At 41.6% G+C, this 22558-nt stretch overlaps 1 protein-coding gene across 1 annotated transcript; it reads left to right on the top strand.

Moving 5' to 3' along the window:
* Window positions 1-18278: 18278 nt before the first annotated feature.
* LOC308461514 (olfactory receptor 14A16-like) lies at window positions 18279-19226 on the top strand (the record flags this gene model as incomplete). Its single annotated transcript, XM_080978510.1, has 1 exon — window positions 18279-19226. One exon carries the CDS (start codon window positions 18279-18281, stop codon window positions 19224-19226), a length of 948 nt encoding a protein of 315 aa, XP_080834636.1.
* Between the last annotated feature and the right edge of the window lie 3332 nt (window positions 19227-22558).

The following is a 22558-nucleotide window of genomic DNA, read 5'->3' as shown; positions in this document are numbered from 1 at the left end:
GTTTTAAATTTCATGGTATATATTGTTGTACGCCATTCTATGATAATATATGAATTGGTGGTATATACCTTTGATATTAAAAACAAATAAACCAGATTTGTGAGAATATCAAGACAGTGGGTGGCTCATAGACAGCAGGACAGCTGTGTGGGTATAGACCTGAGTCGTCCAAATAAATGGTACTTAGGGAAGAATTGTTTCAAACGTGGAGCCAGTGTTCACACCTTCCCTAGGTTGATTGTATTGGCTCCTCTGTAACTCTCTCAAGGTGGTGAGGACAATGGGGTCAGGTCAATATAAGACAGGATGGCAAATCTTTCAATACTGGGGTATGACTGATGCCATGGCTGGTCATGGCTGTGGCCAGTGCCCAGCCAACCAGCAAAGGAACTCCCCAAGACCTGGGCCCTTATTTCCCCATTTGAACCTGGCTTTTGACTAGGAGGTAACACCCCCATGGTTGCAATGATCAAGGGGAAATCCCCACTGGCCAGAGACCAGGAGGGTCTGGCTGGCCAGGAAGGAGGCAGAGGGTTAGGGTCTGCAACAGATGCCCATCAGGAAAGTGGTGAGCATCCATTATAGTAATCATATTCAGGCCAAGGAATACAATACAGCAAGTCACTATTTGCTATCAGCAATTCTTAAGAAGGCCTGGAGGTACACCAAATGGGTTTTAGATCTTTAGATCTTTAGAATTCATAGACATATCTCTTTAGTATTTCACTGTAAAACCCTCTTGTCAGACATAACACATAACTCCAGTTCTAGCCAAAGTTTATTGATGGTCCAAGTTAAAGGTTATATATGTATATTGGAACTGCTGAATAGCTTTGATTTTCCTTATGAGTTTTAGGTACCTGATCCCCTTACAACAGCCAAGGGTTGATCTACATCTTTGGGATGTGAAAAACTTCCCTGTACACACAAAATTAAGAAACAAAGTATACAATTTTATTAGTTACATGCAGCATTCTATATCATGGCAATGAGCAATAAATAATTGTGGTTTTTTAAAAAAATAATATTTATTACTTTTATAGATTACAAAAAGAGGGGGGGAAGCAAAAGAGAAAAAACAAAAGAAAAAGCAAAGAAAAAAAAACAAAGAGAGAGAGAAAAAAACACACACAATACAATACAATATATAAACAATACAAAACACAACCTAAACTCAAAACTAAACACATTAAGCTAAACTAATCAAACCCCACTCCCCAAAACAAAAACAATTTAAAAACATACATCCTCTCTTTTCCATACTCTATCTTTCGTTCCCTTGTTTCCTCGACCTCCTCACACCTCCCTTTTTGTGTTCCGCTTCTATTAATTGTTTCAGCAAATCGTTTCCATCTTTCTCCATTTGCTGTGATATTGTAAATAATGTATTATTTTAACCTTACTTTCCATTAAAACTAAATTACTTATATGTGCTTAACTCCTTATAACATTTCTGTTAACCCCATAAAAAATAAAAAATAAAAAATCATCCCACCATTTTTCTATCACTCATTAGTTTTACCATAAGTCTATATAAAAACTTTAAATTTTCCAATCTTCTTCCACCATCTCCTCTCCCAGGTTTCGGATTCTGCCAGTCCTTTCCGTCAATTCCATAAAGTCCATCAACCTGGTGATCTTATGTCCGAGGCTCTTAACTCTTTTCCAAGTCCCTTCTGCAGGTCTTCTTCATTTTCTTTAATGCTAAAGAGCCAATCCTGGGGAAATTCCAACCTGTCAATCCTTTTCTTCCTTCTGAACAGATCAGCTGAATTTCCATAGTTAAAACTACAGTCCATAAAGTATTTCCGGGTATATTTCAAAATTCCTCCAATTCCAAAGGCCCCCAAAACTTCAATCTCCTCCAGGCCCGAGTCCATGTCCCAAAAGTCAGTTAATCCCTGCATAGAGGGCTCTTTCCAACTTTCCTTCTTTAATCCAAACCGGGATCCATTCCTCGGAGTCTGGCTTTTCCTGGATTCAATCATAGAAGGCCTCAACTTATAATCTCCAATTTGCTTCTGTAAATCCACAGATCTCACTTGTATTATTTTATGTTGAACAACAGCTGCAATCTCCTTCTCCTCCTTCTCCTCCACCATTTGTCCTGCCAAAATGGGTTCCTGTACCAAGTCCTGAATTATTTCTGTGTTAGTGTTCGCTTTTTGACTCAAGTTGGTCACTTTCTGTTCCAAATTATCAACTTTGAGAGTCATATCATCCATCTTCTTGTGAAGCTGTCCTAGCGAACAGCTTATGTTACATAAAACAGTCACAATGGCCTCTTCTGTCAACATTTTTAAATAGTCCAAGGTCACTCTCTGGTTACCAAACTCCTTTTCTGCAGCTGGAAATTCCCCAGTTACAGTCCTGTTACAGTTTCAAAAGCTCCCTCTAGAGGGAAACAGTCTCCACTTGTATCAGTTCTTTCAAGCACAATTTCAAACATTAAAGATAAAATTTCAGTTACTTTTACTCTTTTTTTTTTAAACGCAGAAAGGGACAATGGAAACAGTATCTTACTCTTGTTTAGCTGGCTGTCAAATCCGTTCTGTCAAAAGCACTCTCTCCAAACGTCATCTGGCAGCCCGTTCCCAGGTTCAGAGCAGTGGTAATTTGATTTTTTCACTCTCTCCTGCAGGCTCACTAGATCCAAAATTTTCTCCTCTTCTCCTGCTTCCAAAGGGGGTTTTGTAACTTTAAACCGGTGGAAATTTGATCCTTTGCCAAAAGCTTTCAAAGGCTTTACTTGTAACGTCTTTGCTTCAGTCTATTTACAAAAACAGGAGGCGGACTTCCTGTTTATAACCTTCCCGTTTCAGTGCCAAATTGAAGTATTTAAAAATCCAATTTTCTGTTTTACTCACGAGTAGTTTAAAATCCAATTGTCCACAGGAAAAAGTCAGCGCTCTCCGGCAACAGCAATGCGGCTTCACTCCGTGAAAGAAGCAGTCGATTCAAAGCACCGCGCCACTCACCCCACGTCGCTCCGGATCCCCAAAACAGGGTTTCCCCGCGGGTAGGGGAGGCGCAAAGGTGCCAGCCGAATCCCACGTCCACAGGCTTCTCCCGCCTGTGGTTTTTAATGGGTCTCCGCCTCGCCGTGGCGGTTCAGACCCTGTTTTTCACGGAGCGGGTTCCTCCCGATCGGAGGAAATCCGCCATTGCCAGAGGTGCCAACCCGGAAGTCCCGAGCAATAAATAATTGTAAAAGGAATACATTTGCATCCATAATTAATTATTAGCTAATTAATACAAATTGTATCTCAACCTACATCACTAGAACAAAAACATACATCATGCCTTTCAACCATTAAACTTTCTGTGTGGGGGTAGTTGAGGTGTGCTTTGTCCAGGGCTTCTTTTCCCCAGCTGGAATTGAGTTCTGGCAACTCTCAGGTCGGTGTCTTTGCCATTATAAGAGAACAAGGTGAGTTCATGATGCATTCCAGCCCCTCGTTATCTAGAAAAATAGCACTACCTTTGCCTCTTACTTCCAGATGTGAAAAAAAGAAAGGAAAAGACATGTTATAGGGTGGGGAACCTATGGACAGCCATATGTTGTTGGATTCCATGCCCCAGATAGCATGACCTATGGATAGGAATCATGAGAACTATACTCCAGAACATCTAGAGAGCACAGGTTCATCACTTCTGTTCTAGAGAGACAAATAACTTAGGAAAGAGAAAGAATCAGTCTCACAGGAAAACTGTAGCAAACTGTTATGGCTTGGTCTCTCCCACAAATGTGAGACGACTCTGCCTGTTAAATATTTCAGATTTATTGCTAAAACAACAAACTAGGATGGAGCTCCTATACTCATCATCCTCCCCAGAAGATGGAGTTGCCCGGACTGAGCTCATCCCCGTTCCCCAGCACGGAAGCCCCCACCTTCTCTTCCGGTAACTTTTGCGCGTCTTGGCCACTTTTGAGATCCTACGAGATTTGGGAGAGAATGTTTCCTGCATTCCAACTTCTGGCTCACTATTGGAACTCCTACACAGCTGCCTGTCACTTTGGCCCTGTTTTTCTCCTCCCCTTTGTTCCGAGCTCAGATTACAGCTGCTCTCCCCCTCCTCTCTGCCTTCCGCTGCTAACTGTTCTCTCAGTTATGCCTGCTTCTGATCCTCCTGTCAGCACCTGAGCTTCACTGACACAAACTCTGGGATAGTCTATGGGATAAGCAGAAATATATCACTGCAAATGGAACACTTGAACTTTGCAAGAAAATGTTTAATACACATAACACATTCATGTGTTCTATTGAACTAAAAATTCAGATCCATTGAACTGAAAATTCCTAGAAAACTGGTTTAATGGCTGTGACCAAAAAGATGATGCATTTAAGTTTCCTTCCTGGCAGTAAGCAGAGGGGGGGGGGGATCCAGAAACAACTTTCAAATCACAAAGCAGTTTCAGAAGAGGTTGTAAAACAATATATCCACCAGATGGTGGCCAAAGCAGGGTGTTCATATATGGTGCAGATCAGTGGCAGAGTGTATGTTTGTAGGCAAAAAATAAATAAAATGCTGAATTTCTGGAACCTTGGGTGAAAAGATCCTAACAGTCGGGTTAGTCAGTTCTGAGAAAAAAATGATTTGGAGAGCTTTAGGGAAGACCTGCAAAGGGGAAAATGCCAAGGGTGAATTTCCCAGAGGTATACTAGTGCATATGCATCCAAAAGGTACTGCACAGCAGAATATGACTGAACACAAATACATTTGAGTATGTCATGCTTTTCTTCTTATTATCTGTTCCCTGTTATTCAGCTCAGGCTTCAACACAATGATGTAAAATTTGGGGGCAAATATGCAGCCCAGCAACCCAGCACTAGAGGCTAAAATAGAAAAGATCTCCACAGCTACCATGTACTTTCCCTTGGAGCTCAGATAGGATGGGATAAAGGATAACCAAACACTGCAAAAGACCAACATGCTGAAGGTGATGAATTTGGCTTCGTTGAAACTGTCAGGTAACTTTCTAGCAAGGAAAGCCACACTGAAGCTGATAATGGCCAGAAAGCCCATATAGCCTAAAACACAGTAGAAGAAAGTCAGAGATCCCTCATTGCACTCCAATATAAGTTCTTCTCTTACTGAATGAATGTCAACATCTGGGAAGGGGGGAGAAGTTACCAACCACACAAAGCAAATGCCTGCTTGGATGAATGAGCAGGAAAGAACAATGGAGTTCGCTAATGACTTCCCCACCCAATTCCTCATGCTGGATCCTGGTCTGGTGGCCATGAAAGCCAGGACCACTGTGGTGGTTTTGGCCAACACACAAGAAACAGCTACTGAGAATATGATTCCAAAAGCAGTTTGTCGGAGAAGACATGTCACCTTCTGTGGCTGGCCAATGAATAGCAATGAACAAAGGAAGCAGAGCAAGAGGGAGACAAGGAGAGTGTAGGTGAGGCCCCGGTTGTTGGCTTTGACAATGGGAGTGCTGCGGTGCTTCAGAAATGCTGCTAGCACCAGAGCTGTGATCAAGGAAGAGAAAAGGGCAAAAAGGGCTAAAGCGACCCCCAGTGGTTCTTTGAAAGACAAGAAGGAAGCCAGTCTGGGAACACAGGAATCTTGGTTCTTGCTTGGATAGCTTATGTCACTGCATTTGGAACAGTCATTCATATCTGAAAAGGGAAAGATAGGCGCTTTATGCCGCCATCTCTGCTAGTTCAAGGCAACTGGAGGAATACCAAATGGATACAATGCAAAGTAATGGTTATGTACCTTTTTATGTTCATCTGGTAACACTCTAATGTTTAAGGAGAAGGTGGGGGCAGGTGAGATTTACATCCTTTGGAGCAATAAACTCATAGCCTGCATCTGCTGCATAGTCACTTGCTTCTGCTTTCTGGTGCTCTACCTTTGGTGTGCTCTGTTGTTTATCAAGAAGGTTTGACATCATTTGGCAATATATTTCTTACCGTGTTGGACTGAAATCTTCCCTTCTGGACACGGGATGCAATCATAGCAGCAAAATGGCTCCCCCTCCTTCACTTTCTTGCTAAAACCAGGATGACAACTTTCACTACATACAGAATGAGGCTTTGCCTAATCCACAAATGAAAGAAAACCATGTAAGTATGAAAGAACAAAAGAAGAACCAAATATGGCTAAAGGTGGTACCACCTCCATTTTACTCCAGCCCTGCCTACTGAAATTACTAGCAATTGGCTCCTACCTGATTAAACCAGCTGTGCCACGTTATGGCACTCTCATTGATGCTGAATACATTGCCCAGAAGACCTTGGGGGTCCACCTGTCCAACTTTCACTCTATGGAAGGATTGGTTTGAAGAAAAAATCCAGTTGAAAATGTCAAATCCAGCTACTAACTCCCCATTCTGGTCAAAGGAAACCTGGTCACCAGCACTGTTGTTAAAGGAGACTCTTCTCAGAAAGTGATGGAACTAGAATGCAAAGGGAAATGTAAGCGTGTAGAGCATGATGCATTTTAACAGTAGTGCATTGCATCTTTTAGATGGAGTTATAAAAACGCTTTCCCTTGATGAAGAGATGTCCCCCCACCTCTACTCCCCTTCCCTCAAATTGCAGTATAGCAATAACCGAATGAGAAAGAGTTTTCATACATTTAAAGTTTACTTTTGAGAAGCTTCATTGAAATCTTTTTAGTTATTCCTGACTGGTAGCCTCCTTAAATACACCCAGAAACAAATGGATTCTCATATTATTATTTTTTAAACAACATTTTTCTCAGTATATAATTGTTTAAATGGGTAGATAATATCTTGGCGTGCTCTGGTCCATGGTGTCACGAAGAGTCGGACACGACTAAACGACTAAACAACAACAAATATCTTGGTGTCGATATAGTTAGATACAAACATCCTTTTTCCTACTTCATAGGGAAATGAAGTAATAGGGAATTGGGAGCCATATGCAGCTTGGGAGTCAGTTTACTCGGCATTTTGAGCCTGGTGGAATGTGTGCATAAACACTCTAGGTGCTGTACTCCTTGGGTCCATTACCTGCCAGAACTGTAGATTCCAAAGCTTCTGCCCCCTTTCAGCCCCCATTGCTCTGTATGGGAGTCTAGATGAGAACATCGTTTGTAAAGCATAGGCCACAGCATAGACAGCATTGTAAATGCTGTAGCTGTGGCCAATCATCCTTGTTTCAAAAAAGGGCCCCGGAAGGCTCTCCAGTTTCTCCTCCCCATTACAAAAATCTCCATCCAATCGCTCAGTTACTCCATTGGCAAATATACAACCAAATGCATGTTGCCAGAAGTCCAGGATAAAGCCATCTCCTTTTGCATTCAGAGGCTTCCTATTCTCAACATAATGTTGAAATCCTGAAGGATCCTTGGAGTGAATTGAGAAGGAGAGAGCACCATGGATTATGTCTATACTCCAAGTCCTTTGATATGTAATAGATGTGAGCTCCATCTGGGCTGTCAGTATCCACACAATACCTTTTTCTTTATTTGTCACATGTTGTTGTTCTGATAGGTATGATAGCCATCTCAAAAAAAACAACTGCCAATGATTCTGCATAGGCAACCACTGCATTGGCTTTGCTCTCAATGATTTTATCATGTATTTTTGCCCCCTGAGTAAACATGTTATTAATTTCAGTGACAATTGTTTGTTTGTGGCTTCTTTCTATGAAGGCAAAACAGATACCACTCTGGGAGAAAAGTGGAAATACAGTTTGGACAAATCTATCTCCATATTCATCATTGGAGGTAAGGATTCCAATCCATATCCACTTGAAATGCAGAAGCAAAGAGAGAATCCCTGCATACTGAATGGCTTCCTGAGGTGTCATCTGGTAAAAAGAAAGGCCTGGGGTTTTGTCATTCATCACTGGAGCAGGGCTATATATGAGCTAAAGGAGGTGTGAAGGAGAATAGAGAATGAGAGAAGTTTTTTTTTCTATTTGAAGTCTTCAAGTAATCTTTATTCATCAAATGAACAATTCTTATAACTCTCCTGGAACGTTAAAATTGTATTTTCCCCATGCAGCATTGTGACTTCAGTGACAAGTTACTGAAAAGTTACGCAGCTACTCTACTACTGGGGAAAATTCACTTTCCAGATGAGGTGTAGAAGAGGACCCCTCTGACTCCCCCTCCCCTTCCATGACCCCTGATGACACTGGGGTAGGACCCTTATCCAGACCACTGTCCTGATGTTCCCCTTCTGCCAAATTGGAGGCTTCCTCCTTCTCCCCTTCAGAACAAACCTGCAACCTCACTGTGTCCTGATTGTCTTCATGGGACCCATGATAAGTCTATGCTTTTAAAGTACATTTCTTAATTCAGATTTAAAGATCAATTCAGCGGGCTGTATTGCTTGGCTTAGATTTGATGTTCATCTCTTTATAAGGAAAATCTACCTGTTTGCTCCAATGGTAAATCCTTCTGTCCCTTTCTCCCTCTGTCTGCCTCTAAAAATCTGGAAGGATCTGTCCTACCTGTGGAATCTTGTAAATATCCAAGACAGTTGCCATGTGCAAGGAGGTCAGTGGGTCCAGTCCTCCAATAACTGCAATGAGGTTATCCTGGATGTCACATTTGTAGTTTGGGAGATGTTTCCATGGTGTGAATATAAGTAGCATTGTAGCATGGTAGGTCCCTTTGGCAGTGAAATAGCTGTCATAAATGCGGAAACCCAAGGTGATGTTGGGTAACAGCTGAGGGTTTTCATTTATTTCCTTGATTGCAAACGCCAAGGTGAGAATGTGTTGGTAATTCTTTGTTACCACACTAGAAAGAGAGGTGTGTTCTGTATTAGAATGTCATTCTGCAGTAGTGTTAGGGCACTGGTGGCCTATAGATAACCAGATCAATCTCATAAAGCCTTTTCAGCAATTCTCCTTCCCAGCAGCGGAGTAAATTGACAGGCTTAAAGCCACCATCTACTGCAGTGTGCTGTCCTTACTGTGCTGCCAAAGCATGCTTGGAGCAAGGAGGTAGCTGCAAGGGCTTTTCTGATTTCAGCCAAACAGAGCAGCACATTTGCCCTACTGCCTGCTTTCATCCAATTCCACCCATGATTGGCAAAAGCATATATTCATTTTGTTAAAAGGCGGACAATTCCATGGAAGCAACAATGCAGTGCGCTCGTTGAAATATGTTAAATGAGCACGCCATATTTCCAGTGTCTGCTGAGAGGGCAGGAGACAGGAGTTTTAAATATTTCTTTCAGCTGACATCTCCCCAATGAAGAGGGGGATGTGTATGCATGTGTATTTTGTCTGTGTATGTATGTGCGTGTGTTTTGTCCAGTACATGCATATTATTTGATCATGGGATTTTGGAGATGCTGGCATGTGACTCTAGACTGGAGGCAAAGGATGAATATGGACCTTGGCTGAACATTTCCCCTCACCTGTGTACTGCATCTTGTAAGATTATCACCATCTTCACTACTAGAACATTAAATAGGCAATTTATTGAAGAGCACTTGTCCTAAATGAAAATTAAATAACCAAACCATATGAAAGTTGGAGTACTTCTGCACTGCAGTTTATTGAGTGCTTGTTGCTGTAAACATAGTGAAATCTATTAACAGTGAGACAAACTCAGGCGGCAGCTGCCAAGACACATTGCTCAAGTGACAGAAAGAAAGAATAATGCATTAAAAACAAATTCCTTACAGAAGCTCTTCATGCAGAGTCTGTGGCGGAACTTCTGTGAACGGTATTAAATTTGTGACGATGATGCTCTGGGAAACAATTCCACCAATGAAGAGGTCACCTGGCTGCTGATAGTCATGAAGTGGAGGTGTGGATCTTTAACCATGCAGTTAAGAATGTGATCCTTGCATGCCATATGAGGAAGCTGTATCAGAAGAAATGCTACTAGAATCTCCATCCTGAATACAAAATATTAATTATTATTATTATTATTATTATTATTATTATTATTATTATTATTTCTATACAGCCCTTCATCTAAAGATCACAGGGCTGTTTACACTATTTTAAAAACACACAAAATGTGTAACAAAGGAATTAAGGAATCAAAACAAAAACGGGGCAAAAATCCAGATTGGTACACATAATTTTTCTTCTCATGTTCAAAATCAGAAAACAAATAACTATTCAACAGCAATACAGGCTTCATTTTCAAAAGTTTGCAATTTTCCCTTGCCTTTGACATGGATGCTCCTGTTTCCTTCTATTCTCATCTTTTAAGGTTCCAACTTAAAGTGCAAAACATCAGATATCAAAGTGGAAGAGTCTTGTGTGTATTTTGTCCTGGTCCCAGATTGGGATGCTATGAGGGATATATTTGTATCATCCTACAAAAGTTGTATTTCTTTTATTTTCTGTTTTTGCTGGTGGCCACTGCAGTTCTTTGGGGTTTTAGTATAAGGGAGGATATAATTATAGTCCTTTTGATAATTAATGGGCAGGCTAATCTCCAGTTTGAAGTTGTGAATTCTCTGAGGAATTGCTGAAGAAAAACGTTCCCCCTCCACATCTGAAGAGAAGTTTTTCATTTTGTTTAACTAAATTGAGTCTCTGCCATGGAGAAAATGGTCAAAATTCAGGACTGTAATGTTACGTTTAAGGAATAAATTTGTATTAATATTTGTGTGATTCACACTCATAATTGTTTGGGGAAGAAACACATGAGCCAGTATGATTAAATGGTTAAGAAAACTGGGAATTATTATTATATTTAGGACTATTCATTTGTTTATTTTATTACTGGTTATTTAAACATGATTTTTGAAAAAAGAAACCTAGGACTAGATAGATAATTTTGAGCTGTTATCTATTAAAGCAATACATATACATAAACTTCCTCCAATCTAAAGTTACAACACAATAATAATTACCAGTATACCATGTGTAATAATAATAATAATTTATTATTTATACCCCACCCATCTGACTGGGTTTTCCCAGCCACTCTGGGTGGCTTCCAACAAGCCTGGTCTGTTAAACATTAAAAGCTTCCCTAAACAGGACTGCCTTCAGATGTCTTCTAAAAGTCTGGTAGTTGTTGTTCTCTTTGACATCTGTTGGGAGGGCATTCCACAGGGCGGGTGCCACTACCGAGAAGGTCCTCTGCCTGGTTCCCTGTAACCTGGCTTCTCCCAGTGAGGGACCACCAGAAGGCCCTCAGTGCTTCTGTATGGTCTTTCCTTCATTACCTATTCATTGAGCAAGCGAACAAAGAACTCTCTCTCTAAGCAGCCCCCGCTGCATGTGATCTATTTGCATTCCTTTCTACCTGAGGGGGGTTAGGACATTTGAGCAGAGCATGTCTCATTGTCAAATGTAGACACTTAGGAATGTGTTTACAACATTGGGAGTAAAGCTGCTCCTAGCACAAGATAAGGCACTACAAAGAAACAATAGGCCCAAGGCCTCTAGGCTGGCTAGTTAGCTGAGCTTATACTTCAGGTCTCCATGTGCATCAGATTAACTTTTAATAAAATCTGAGTATATTCATAATACTTAAAAGAAAACAACTAGAAGTGATTTTTAAAGCTTTTAGGCAGCTGCCAAGACAGAATGCCTTAGAAAATATTGACACTAGTATCAACAAAATACAATCAGCTGTGGACTATAGCAAACTGCAGACACATTTGCGTGGACAGGCGGAGTCCCCAGATCCTGCACGGTCCCCCCGTCATGTGAATCACGACTCAAGACAACGTGCTATGGGATTAAATTGGCCACAACTTTATTAAATTTCAAATGTGGGTAGACCTTGGCTCAGGCATTGGGTGTTCTCCCTCCCCGGTCCCCAGCCGGGGACCTAGGGAGCATCAGGGTTATCCAGTGTGTGTGGGGGGGATGGGCCGGCTCTGGAGAACATATGTTCAAGCAGAGATGGCCGCCCCCGTAACGCCGCCGCCGCAGGAGGAAGCAATGACGACCTTTCGGTGTACGGCCAAAGCCTCCCTTCAGAAAACCCCTTTAACGGGGAACCCTGGTATCGCCGCCGCAAGAGGAAGATGGACAAAAGGATTCCGCCCAAGGCCTGATACCGCCAAAGTTGTGACGTTTTGCTACGGGAAAGGCGAAATCTGCCAATGCAGGGAAATTCCTTTTCGGCCCTTTAACAGCGACCTTAACGTAGCAGCGCCCACATACCTGTGAAGAAAAGTTAACCTGCAAAACCTCCGAAGAAAAGTTAACCTGCAAAATAAGACCTTAACTGAGGGTGGGTAGGGTGGGAGAAGCTCTGGAGCCAAGTGAGGATTCCTAGGTAAGATCCTCCCTCTATTGTGTGGGCAGGTAATCCCTCCCCTACCTGGCCTAGTCTCCTTGGCAACGCTTTCCCCAGGTGGGATTGGACAACTGACTGAGGTAGGTGGAGACCTCCAGGTATCCCACCTGAGGGAAGGCAAAGCCAAGCCTATGCTGTTGGAGCCGCTCCAGATCTAGGGGCTGCACGCATCCACGCAAAGGGCGCCCCCCATTTTAAGCGGGGAGCGGTCATTCTTTCTTATTAGCTGTGCCCTGTTGCTCAGGCCAGGCTTAAACTCAATGATGTATAACATCTGAGGGGAAAGATACAACCCAGCAGCCCAACAATGAAAGTTAAGTGAAAAAATATATCCACAGGCACCATGTATTTTCCCTTTGTGCTCAGGTAGGTTGGAACAAAAGATAACCAAACACTGCAAAATATCAACATGCTGAACGTGATAAACTTGATTTCAATAAATCTGTCAGGTAGTTTCTGGGCAGGCAAAAAAAAGCCATGCTTGGCTGACAATGGCCAAGAAACTCATATAGCCCAGGACAGAGTAATACATGACAGATGATCCCTTGTTACGTTTTATCTGTGTGAAAGTGACTTTACTAGCAGTTCCAATGAGTTTTAATGTTTTTGAAATAAAGAAGGCAGCCCTCAGACAACTTCACAAGTATTGTTGCCAAACCCATGCATTGATTGGTTCATTGATATGTGCACTAATCCTCATATCTATCTTCCAATCCACACATGGGGGACTGCAAGGAAAAAGAAGAAGAGTTTGGATTTGATATCCCGCTTTATCACTACCCTAAGGAGTCTTGAAGCAGCTAACATTCTCCTTTCCATTCCTCCCCCACAACAAACACTCTGTGAGGTGAGTGAGGCTGAGAGACTTCAAAGAAGTCAGTAACAGCAGCAAGAATACTCATCGCAAAATATTGGAAGACACAAGATTTGCCCACCCTGGAAGAATGGCAGATGCAACTGATAGACTACATGGAACTGGCAGAAATGACTGGCAGAATCCGAGACCTGGGAGAAGAGACAGTGGAAGAGGACTGGAAGAAATTTAAGGATTATTTGCAAAAGTATTGTAAATTGTATGAATGTTAGAATGATGCAGGATATAAAGATAATATGGCATTAGTGACTTAGCTGAAAGGAGTATGAAAACAATTGAACTATAAGAACAGAGGTGAAACTTGAATAATATTATGTCAAGCTTAAATATTTGATAACAAAGGGTAAAACTGGAGACATAATAGTTGAAACGTACAATTTTAAATAAGTCTTGAGAGAAGGTGAAGCATTGCTGAACAAGATTTTGTAAATGGGAACACAGAAAAGGGAGATGTGAGGGAGTCAGAAAAGAGGGTTATGGAAATTTTGTTTATGAAACTGAACTATTTTTCATGTCTTTTATATGATTTTTTGTCTTTTGTCTTTTTTTGTATGTCTTTTTCCGTTGTTTTTTTTCCTCTTTTGGTCTATGTGACCGATGGTGATGGTGTTTTTCCATTTTTGGGTTGTGTATGTGAATGGTGTTTTATTGTTTAAAACTTTTAATAAATATTTTATATATAAAAAAAGAGAGACTTCAAAGAAGTGTGACTAGCCCAAGGTCACCCAGCAGCTGCACATGGAGGAGCAGGGAATCGAACCGGTTCACCAGATTATGAGACTACTACTCTTAACCACTACACCACTCTGGGACAAAAGGGCTGAGCTCCCTCCAAAATGCAGTGTGCTCTGGAATGCTGCATCAGACACAGAGTGCTAATATTAATTATTTCTTTTTGTTTGTGACAAAAAACAGAGGCAGCAATAATTGGAGTGGGAGAATTCCAGTTCTGATTAGCTGTTTAGACTCATGGGAGTGTTTTCCCAAAATGCCAAAGCAGATATCCAATGAACCTCCTACACATACAGCTTTTAAAACCTGATTTAGAAATAAAACTGCTACACCATGTTTTTGGCAAGGGTGAAAAGAAGAAACAAATAAAATTCTCAGACGACTCTATGAATGTATGACCCATAACAGCTAAACAAAAGACTTCACCTACCCACAATGAAACCCACTTGTTTTGAAAGAGCCTAGGTAAGTTTTGATTTTTAAAATATTAATTCAACTCTATCCATAGTAGAAATCTATTATTCCTTTTCTTTTCTTTTCTTATTTCATCATTCCCTCTCTCTCCACCTTCATCACTCTCTGGCTGTTACTCTTACAGCACAAGTTTCCCTGAGCAGTTTTGTTGTGGTGGTGATTGTTGCTTCTGGGAACAGAAATCCAAATTAATCTAGAATTGCCACCCAGCCACTCAGGGTTGATCTAAGACATTATGCTGACTGAGATGAAGGTTGACTTGCTTTCTCTCTCTCCCTCACCCCAATTCCCTGTGCAAAGACTAAGGATGGGGCAGCATTGCAAACCACACATGAGGGCAGAGGCTACCTTAGGAGGCATTGGGCAGGTCACAAAGCACAAACCCAGTTCTGTCCTCTAATATTTGGCTGCTTCTTGCTTATTGTGCTGCCTAGCTTTCCCTCAGTGGCTGCTCAAAGAAAAGCTGCAATGCAGCAGTGGAGGTACCAACATTTGTAAGGTTGGCCCAAGACATATTGGTACCTGGGATGAACATCAAAACAGCACTCCAGTCCCTGCCGGGAAAGAAAGGGTGAGTGAAGATATTCAGGAACAAGCAGAAAATAAAGATCTACACCAAGGTCTGCTGCCCCTGCTACCTGAGACGGTTCCCTCACCTCACCTCGCCTCATGGGTAGGCTGACTCTGAGCATGTGTAACATGAGCAGAACAATGCATGAACATAAATTAAACCTCCTGGCTGTCTTGATGCATTTGTACTTAGTCAGGCACATTTCCCAATTCCAAGGAAAGAGAAATTACTTTAGAGAAATATTCACATACACTGTGCAAATCTGATCATGCAAGGAGCAGGTAGAAGGAGGCATGTGGCAATAGACGCTACACACTGAACAGTCAGCCCACAGTTAACAAACCACCAATCCCCCCAAAATGTGCTAAAAGATTTCCACACCAGCAGCGACTGCTGATTTTGCCACAGATTAGGGATGTGGGTGGCACTGTGGTGTAAACCACTGAGCCTGGGACTTGCTGATCAGAAGGTTGGCAGTTCAAATCCCCGTGATGGGGTGAGCTCCTGTTGCTTGGTCTCAGCTCCTGCCAACCTAGCAGTTCGAAAGCACGTCAAAGTGCAAGTAGTTAAATAGGTACGGCTCTGGCGGGAAGGTAAATGGTGTTTCCGTGCACTGCTGTGGTTTTCCAGAAGCGGCTTAGTCATGCTGGCCACATGACCTGGCAGCTGTACGCCGGCTCCCTTGGCCAATAAAGCGAGATGAGCGCCACAACCCCAGAGTCGGTCATGACTGGACCTAATGGTCAGGGGTCCCTTTACCTTTACGTTTAGGGAAATATGGCAACCTGTTTAGGGTGTATTGTCACCTCCTGGAAGAATTTTCAGATGACTCTATGAATGTATGACTAGTCATGATCTACAATAGCTAAACATAAACATCACCTACCCACAAAGAACCACAGCTGTTCTTAAAGAGCCAAGGTAAGTTTTAATTTTTGAACACTGAATATAAAGCAACCTATGGTCATAAATCGATGATTCTTCATATTGGTATTCATCATTCCCTATTTCTCCTCCAACATTGCTCTTGGGCTGTTACTCTTTCACCACTTTTTTTTGTTGCTTCTGGGAACAGAAACCCAGATGAGCCAGTCAGGGTTGATCCAAGACCTTTTGCTGGCTGAGATGAAGGGTGACTTCCTCCCCACACCCCGTTCCCCTCTTAAAGACTAGGTATAGGACAGCATCTTAAACCACATATGAAGGCAGCAGACTAGTAAAGAGGCAGGTCACATGGCCCAAATCCAGCTCTGTGCTCTTAGTACTTTCCTGCTGCTTGCTCTCTGTTCTACCTAGCTTTTGCTCAGTGCCTGCTCAAATAAATGCTGCAATGCAGCAGTGGAGGTATCATAGAATCATAGAATCATAGAGTTGGAATAGACCACAAGGGCCATCGAGTCCAACCCCCTGCCAAGCAGGAAACACCACCAGAGCACTCCTGACATATGGTTGTCAAGCCTCTGCTTAAAGACCGCCAAAGAAGGAGACTCCACCACACTCCTTGGCAGCAAATTCCACTGTCGAACAGCTCTTACTGTCAGGAAGTTCTTCCTAATGTTTAGGTGGAATCTTCTTTCTTGTAGTTTGGATCCATTGCTCCGTGTCCGCTTCTCTGGAGCAGCAGAAAACAACCTTTCTCCCTCCTCTATGTGACGTCCTTTTATATATTTGAACATGGCTATCATATCACCCCTTAAGCTCCTCTTCTCCAGGCTAAACATGCCCAGCTCCCTTAGCCGTTCCTCATAAGGCATCATTTCCAGGCCTTTGACCATTTTGGTTGCCCTCCTCTGGACACGTTCCAGTTTGTCAGTGTCCTTCTTGAACTGTGGTGCCCAGAATGTGTCACATGAGCAGAATCACATGCACATAAATGTTGCTTCCTGCAGTCCTGGTCTGGCTGCCATGCTGCTTTTCACTCAGTCAGACACATTCTCCAATTCCAAGGAAAGAGGAATTAATTGGTTTCGAGAAATAGTGGCATAGACATTAAATCAACTCTTTTTGGAGAAAACAGTCCCAATCATTGATTTTCATTATTACGTTTCTTGTGCAAATCTGCTAATGCAAGGAACAAATGAAAGGAGGAGTGGGGCAATAGAGGTTAGTCACTGAAAAGTCAGCCCAAAGCTGACAAACAGCCCCCACCCCCCCAAAAAAAATGTGCCAAAGAGTTTGCACCCCAGCAGTGACCGCAGATGTACAATGGGTTATTTTTTGCAGATTTTGCTAGAGATCTTCTGTGGAAAATGTGGATTAAAGGGGGGGGGGAGTATAGCCTATATGTGTACTTTGTATGCATGTTGTCCTCTAGCTGCTGCAAAAACATGCATCATTAGGACCCATAACTGAGTAGTGAGCCCCTTTGCACATATAAGTGTGTGCAAGTGGCTTCTCTTTCTGATGCTCCATCTAATGCACAGATGTCAAGGGATAGCTAGAGGGATATAGAATCATGTTGCAATGCACACATTTGTGAGTCAAGGCCCCATCCCCCACTTTATGATAAAATAAGACACATGGACACAAGTACTTTAGGTTAATGGGCTAAAAGAATGTTACAGAATGTGAGTGGTATTGGCTTAGGCACTGGATCAAACTGACTATATTTGACTCCTGCCCGCTCTGCTGGAAGTCACACAAGGGTTAACAACCAGTAGGGGAGGCTTGTTGATGCTAATCAACTGGAAGCTTTCCCATAGAGTCACTGGAGGATCACCACCTGGGCTTCGGACAGGAACCAAGACCACTGAATTCCTTTAACGGAATACCTTTCAAAGGGAGGGGTAGGTGATGACCACAACCTCCCCTCCAACACACAACGCATTTTCCAATGCCTAACTGCCGAACCTTACAAAGTTGTGATGATTTGCTTTGAGGTGGGCAAAAGAACCAAGTGGCTGGTGTCAATCTGCCGAGTGGAAAAAAACCCAACCATGCCTCTTCAACAGGCGACCAACTGAGGTCCATAACAAGCTCAGTTGTTGAATGCATGAAAATAAGAGGGAGGGAAGGAGGGAGGGAGGAAGATCCGTGTGTGCAGGAAACAAACAGACTGAGCCACAGTCCCACGCTCGTTTAAGAGCGGCAAACCATGCCCCACAGCCAGCCATATTGGTGCAGTGGGCCATGCATGCCTCCTGCGAAGCGTGGGAAGCGATACCCGCTCACAACCCCTCCCCTTGGCGAAGAGGAGAGGCTTTGCAAAAGGTGTACAAGGGAAATGAGCGGACATAGTGAGTGGGAAAAAGAACCATCATATTGTTTTCCCAGCGGGAATTAAACAAAGGAAAATGAGATGCATTTGACTGTTAAATTAAAGGAGCTCTGTTTAAATCAAACTAGATAATCAATATTTGTATGCTTAAAATTCTTGATTTCTTCTACAGGTAGCATGTGAACAAAATGCACAATCTTACATCCATGTCTGCCTTTCTGCTGCTGGAATTCTCAGATGTTCGAGAACTGCAAATCTTACACTTCTTCGTATTTCTGATAGTGTACTTAATGGCAATAATAGGGAATCTCCTTATTGTTATTGCTATTGTGCTTGACCATCACCTTTACACACCCATGTATTTCTTTCTACTGAATTTGGCCATCATGGATCTTGGAACAGTTTCAGTCATGGTACCCAAATCAATGGCGATTTCCCTCCTAAATTGCAGATTTATTTCTTATTTTGGATGTGTTGCTCAAGTTTTCTTTTATTTCTTATTTGGAACGTCAGATTATGCTCTGCTAACTATAATGGCACATGACCGTTATGTAGCCATTTGCAATCCACTCCACTATGAAACAATTATGCACAAAGGAGCCTGCATTCGAATGGTAGCCATTGGGTGGTTTATTAGCCTTCTTAATGCCATATTACACACTGGGGGCACATTTGCCAACAGGTTTTGTTCTAATGTTGTCAATCAATTCTTCTGTGAAATCCCGAAGTTACTGAAGCTCTCCTGTGCTAACTTTTACTTAGTGGAAGTTGGATTTATTGTGCTAAGCTGTAGTATAGGGCTTGGTTGTTTCATTTTCATCATCATAACATACATGGAGATCTTTTCTACAGTGCGCAAAATCCCTTCTGTCCTTGGTAAGAAAAAAGCCCTTTCCACTTGCCTCCCCCACCTCACTGTTGTCTCTGTGTTTCTGTTCACTGCAGTGTTTGCTTATACAAGGCCTCCCAGTGAAGCTTCTTCTTATCTAGATATAGCTTTTGCTGTGATATACTCTATAATTCCTGCCACATTGAATCCATTCATCTATAGCATGAGAAACAAAGAGATCAAGGCTGCCTTGTGGAATCTCTTAGATGTAGGGCATTCTTCTAAAATCATATCCAGAATTCTATAAGAAAGCATGTGCGTGCTTCACAATCACCTTCTGTATGTGAATTTCACCCTATAATCTGTTGTAGAACATCTGTTTTGCATGAAGGCAGCTCCTGGTTTAAAACTTGGCATCTCCAAGCAGGGCAAGGAATGATGCCCTGTCTGAAGGCCCAGAGAGCCACTGGAAGTCAGTGCATAGAATACAGAGCAAAATGGAACAATGGATGAATGCATATCAGGCAACTTTGACACAAATTCCCCCTAATACGTCAACTTTATTCTGCATGTCTCCATAATTTGATCACCTGTGTCTTGTGATGGAGCCATATATCCCATGAATGACCCTATGAAGCCTCAGTCCTCCAACAGGGGACTGAGAGGGATATATGCCCAATGCCTATGCTAAATCCTACCAACTTCTGAAATCAATAAAGTTTTGGCCATTTTTAAAAAAATCCCAGAACATTGTCTTGTTCACTTTGTTCACCTTCTTAAATTGGGCCTTGTTCCCAGAGGTGGGGGGAAGGACCATCATCTCCTCCACACCATACATTTTAAAGCACTCTTATCACCTTTAAAGATCCATGGCTTTCCTCCACCGAATCCTGGAAAGTCTGATTTACTGAACAATATGAGAGCTGTTAGAAGACATCAACAAACCAAGTATCTGGGAACTTTCTCTTTATTGCATCCTCTCTCTTTACTGAATACAAAAAGCACCTCCATTTAGGAGGCTATAATCAAAGTTATTTTGGAGTCAAGAGAATGATATGGGAAGTGGCAATTCAAAGGTAGGTTTCAGTGCTATCCTCTTATAATAGGAATTATATTACTACATCTTATTGAACCAGTTAGAATTTTGGCAGCCAGGTTCTGCACTAACTGAAGCTCCTAGGTCATATTCATGGGCAGTCCTATGTATAATCCAATACATTATTCAGCCAGGAGGTTGTCGTCATTTTTCATGCATTGAGGAACATATTGTAGATGCTATTTCTTTTCATCTGCAACTAACATGGAAGAAGAAACATTAATTTGAGGAGTTTAAACAATGTTTTCAGATCAGCAATGCTGCACTCTTGGGAGTAAGATCCCAAAATGGCAAAAGAAAACTCAGAATAGCTCACTTTCCCATGTGTGCTGTCACTATTAATTGATGCAACATTTAATGAATTTTACTGTAATATAGGCAGTCTTCATAAAGGCAACAAATCAATTACATATTCTGTACTAAGGGTCACAACAAGGGTAATGTGATTGGCTGCGAAAATGCAGGGACTCTCAAATCATCAAAAAATTCAACCCTAAAGCAGCTGGAGGGGAAACTGATTCTTATAAATAAAGGTAGTTGCGTAGTTTTCTATTATTTTGATGTAATCTAGAGGTGCTGGTCACCTTTTTCATTTCCAGTCATCTATTGAGTTTCAAGTGGTCTCATGTATACTTGAAACATCAGAGTAATGATGCAGTCATCCTTAAACCATTCTACTTTACCAAATGTCTAACTTGTTAATTGTTTCCAATTTTTAAACCTTATTTAAAGTAGCCTAGCCCACAAATTTATTTGGGACTGGATCTAGGTGAGGCAAGACCTTATTGACCATGTTTATAGTATTATTGTGCCATTCCTTTTTAGGGAATCATATGGGGGGAGGAGTTGCTATTTATCAAACAATGATTTTAAATCCTTGCTGGACAGTCTCTTCTTGAACAATTATCGAGAGCAATAAAAATGCCTGTCTGCATCTCTAAATATATTATTGGATATATTGTCACTTCCTGGAAGCATTTTAAATGACCTTTTATTTTTGTGCTGCTGACTTTACTGGCAGCTCCAAAGAGTTTTAAAATGTTTTTGAAATAAAGAAGGAAGTATTCAGACAACTTCATAAGTACTTTTGTTAAAGCATGCATTGATTGGCTGCAGTAATCCTCATAGCTATGTTCCAATCTGCATATGGGTCTGCAAGGGGTAGAAGGGAATAGCTCCCTACAAAATGCAGTTTGATTTGGAATGTTGCATCAGACTCAGAGTGTGTTTGTGTCTGATTAAGAGAGAGGCAGCTATAATGGGGCGGGGGCGGGCGATGACTTCTGATTCCAATCAGCTGTTTTGGATTCATGGGAGCAATTTCCCAGAATGCCAAAGCACATTTCCAATTAATGTCCTGCACATACAACTTTTAAAAACCAATTTAGAAATAGAACCGCTGCACAATATTCTGGGAAGTACCAAGAAAATATGAAAACTTATGAAACCAAAAACATCACCTACCCACAAAGAAACATACCTGTTTTTAAAGAGCTAAGGTACTCATAAGCTTTTGAACTATGAATCTAATGATACCAATGGTGATCAATTTGTGATGCTCTTTCTTTGTTTTCATCACTCCATGTTTCTCCCCCTACATTGCTCTTGGGCTGTTATTCTTTCATCACTTTTTGTTGCTTCTGGGAACAGAAATCCAGATTAGTCTAGAACCATCGCCCAGCCAGTCAGGGTTGATGTGAGAACTTTTGATGGCTTCTATTTTGACTGGTATTTTGATGAGGACAACCCTGTGTGAATGCTACAGAAGCATTCCAAGGATGACTTCCACCAAATCCACAATGAACTAACCATGCTATGGATAAGGGTGTGAGTAGGAGCTTCATCTCCCCCCACACTACCCTTCAGTTCCTTCTATGCAGGGATAAGCTGAAATAGTACGGCATCCTTTTTTATTGAAAACTTTTGACAGCTATGAGTCAGTGCCAATCACTGGGGTGTGTGTGTGTGTGTGTGTGTGTGTGAGAGAGAGAGAGAGAGAGAGAGAGAGAGAGAGAGAGAGATGGGGAGGGAGTGAAGGTAGGAGAAGGAGAGAGAATGGATGGATGGAAGTCCTGTCATGGCTATGCAGTTGAGGTATGTATTTGAATTTACTCCCCAATAGGAGCTTTCTTTTGGGGTAAAGGAACTAGTGACCATCTAGTGTCACCTTTGTATAATGCACTTAAAATGTTGTATTTGCAGCTGTAGAGTCTCAGAAATATTCAGAAAACCAACAGAAATGAAAATTTCAATCATATATTCAATATTATTTTGTATTATAAAAGAATATTAATGTTTATTGGGTGAGAACTGCGCTTCTTAATACATTTAATAATAATAAATGAATGAGATATAGCTTACAAATGGAATGTTTTGGTGTCATCACTATGCAAAACTGTTTCACAACTGTTCATCAAAGCAAAATCTGATGGAGTTTATAGCGAAATATGAATAAACCTGTTTTAAATAACCAGTTAATACTGCCATATTAATACCTCCCAGTTTCTTCCTTCTACAGAATGAATGCAAGTACTGAAGACAAA

This window comes from Podarcis pityusensis (genome assembly GCF_964106645.2).
Source record: "Podarcis pityusensis genome assembly, chromosome: 13".
NCBI classification, from domain to species: Eukaryota; Metazoa; Chordata; class Lepidosauria; order Squamata; family Lacertidae; genus Podarcis; species Podarcis pityusensis.
Note: the sequence above shows the minus strand (reverse complement) of the source record. Positions and strands in the feature narration are given on the sequence as shown.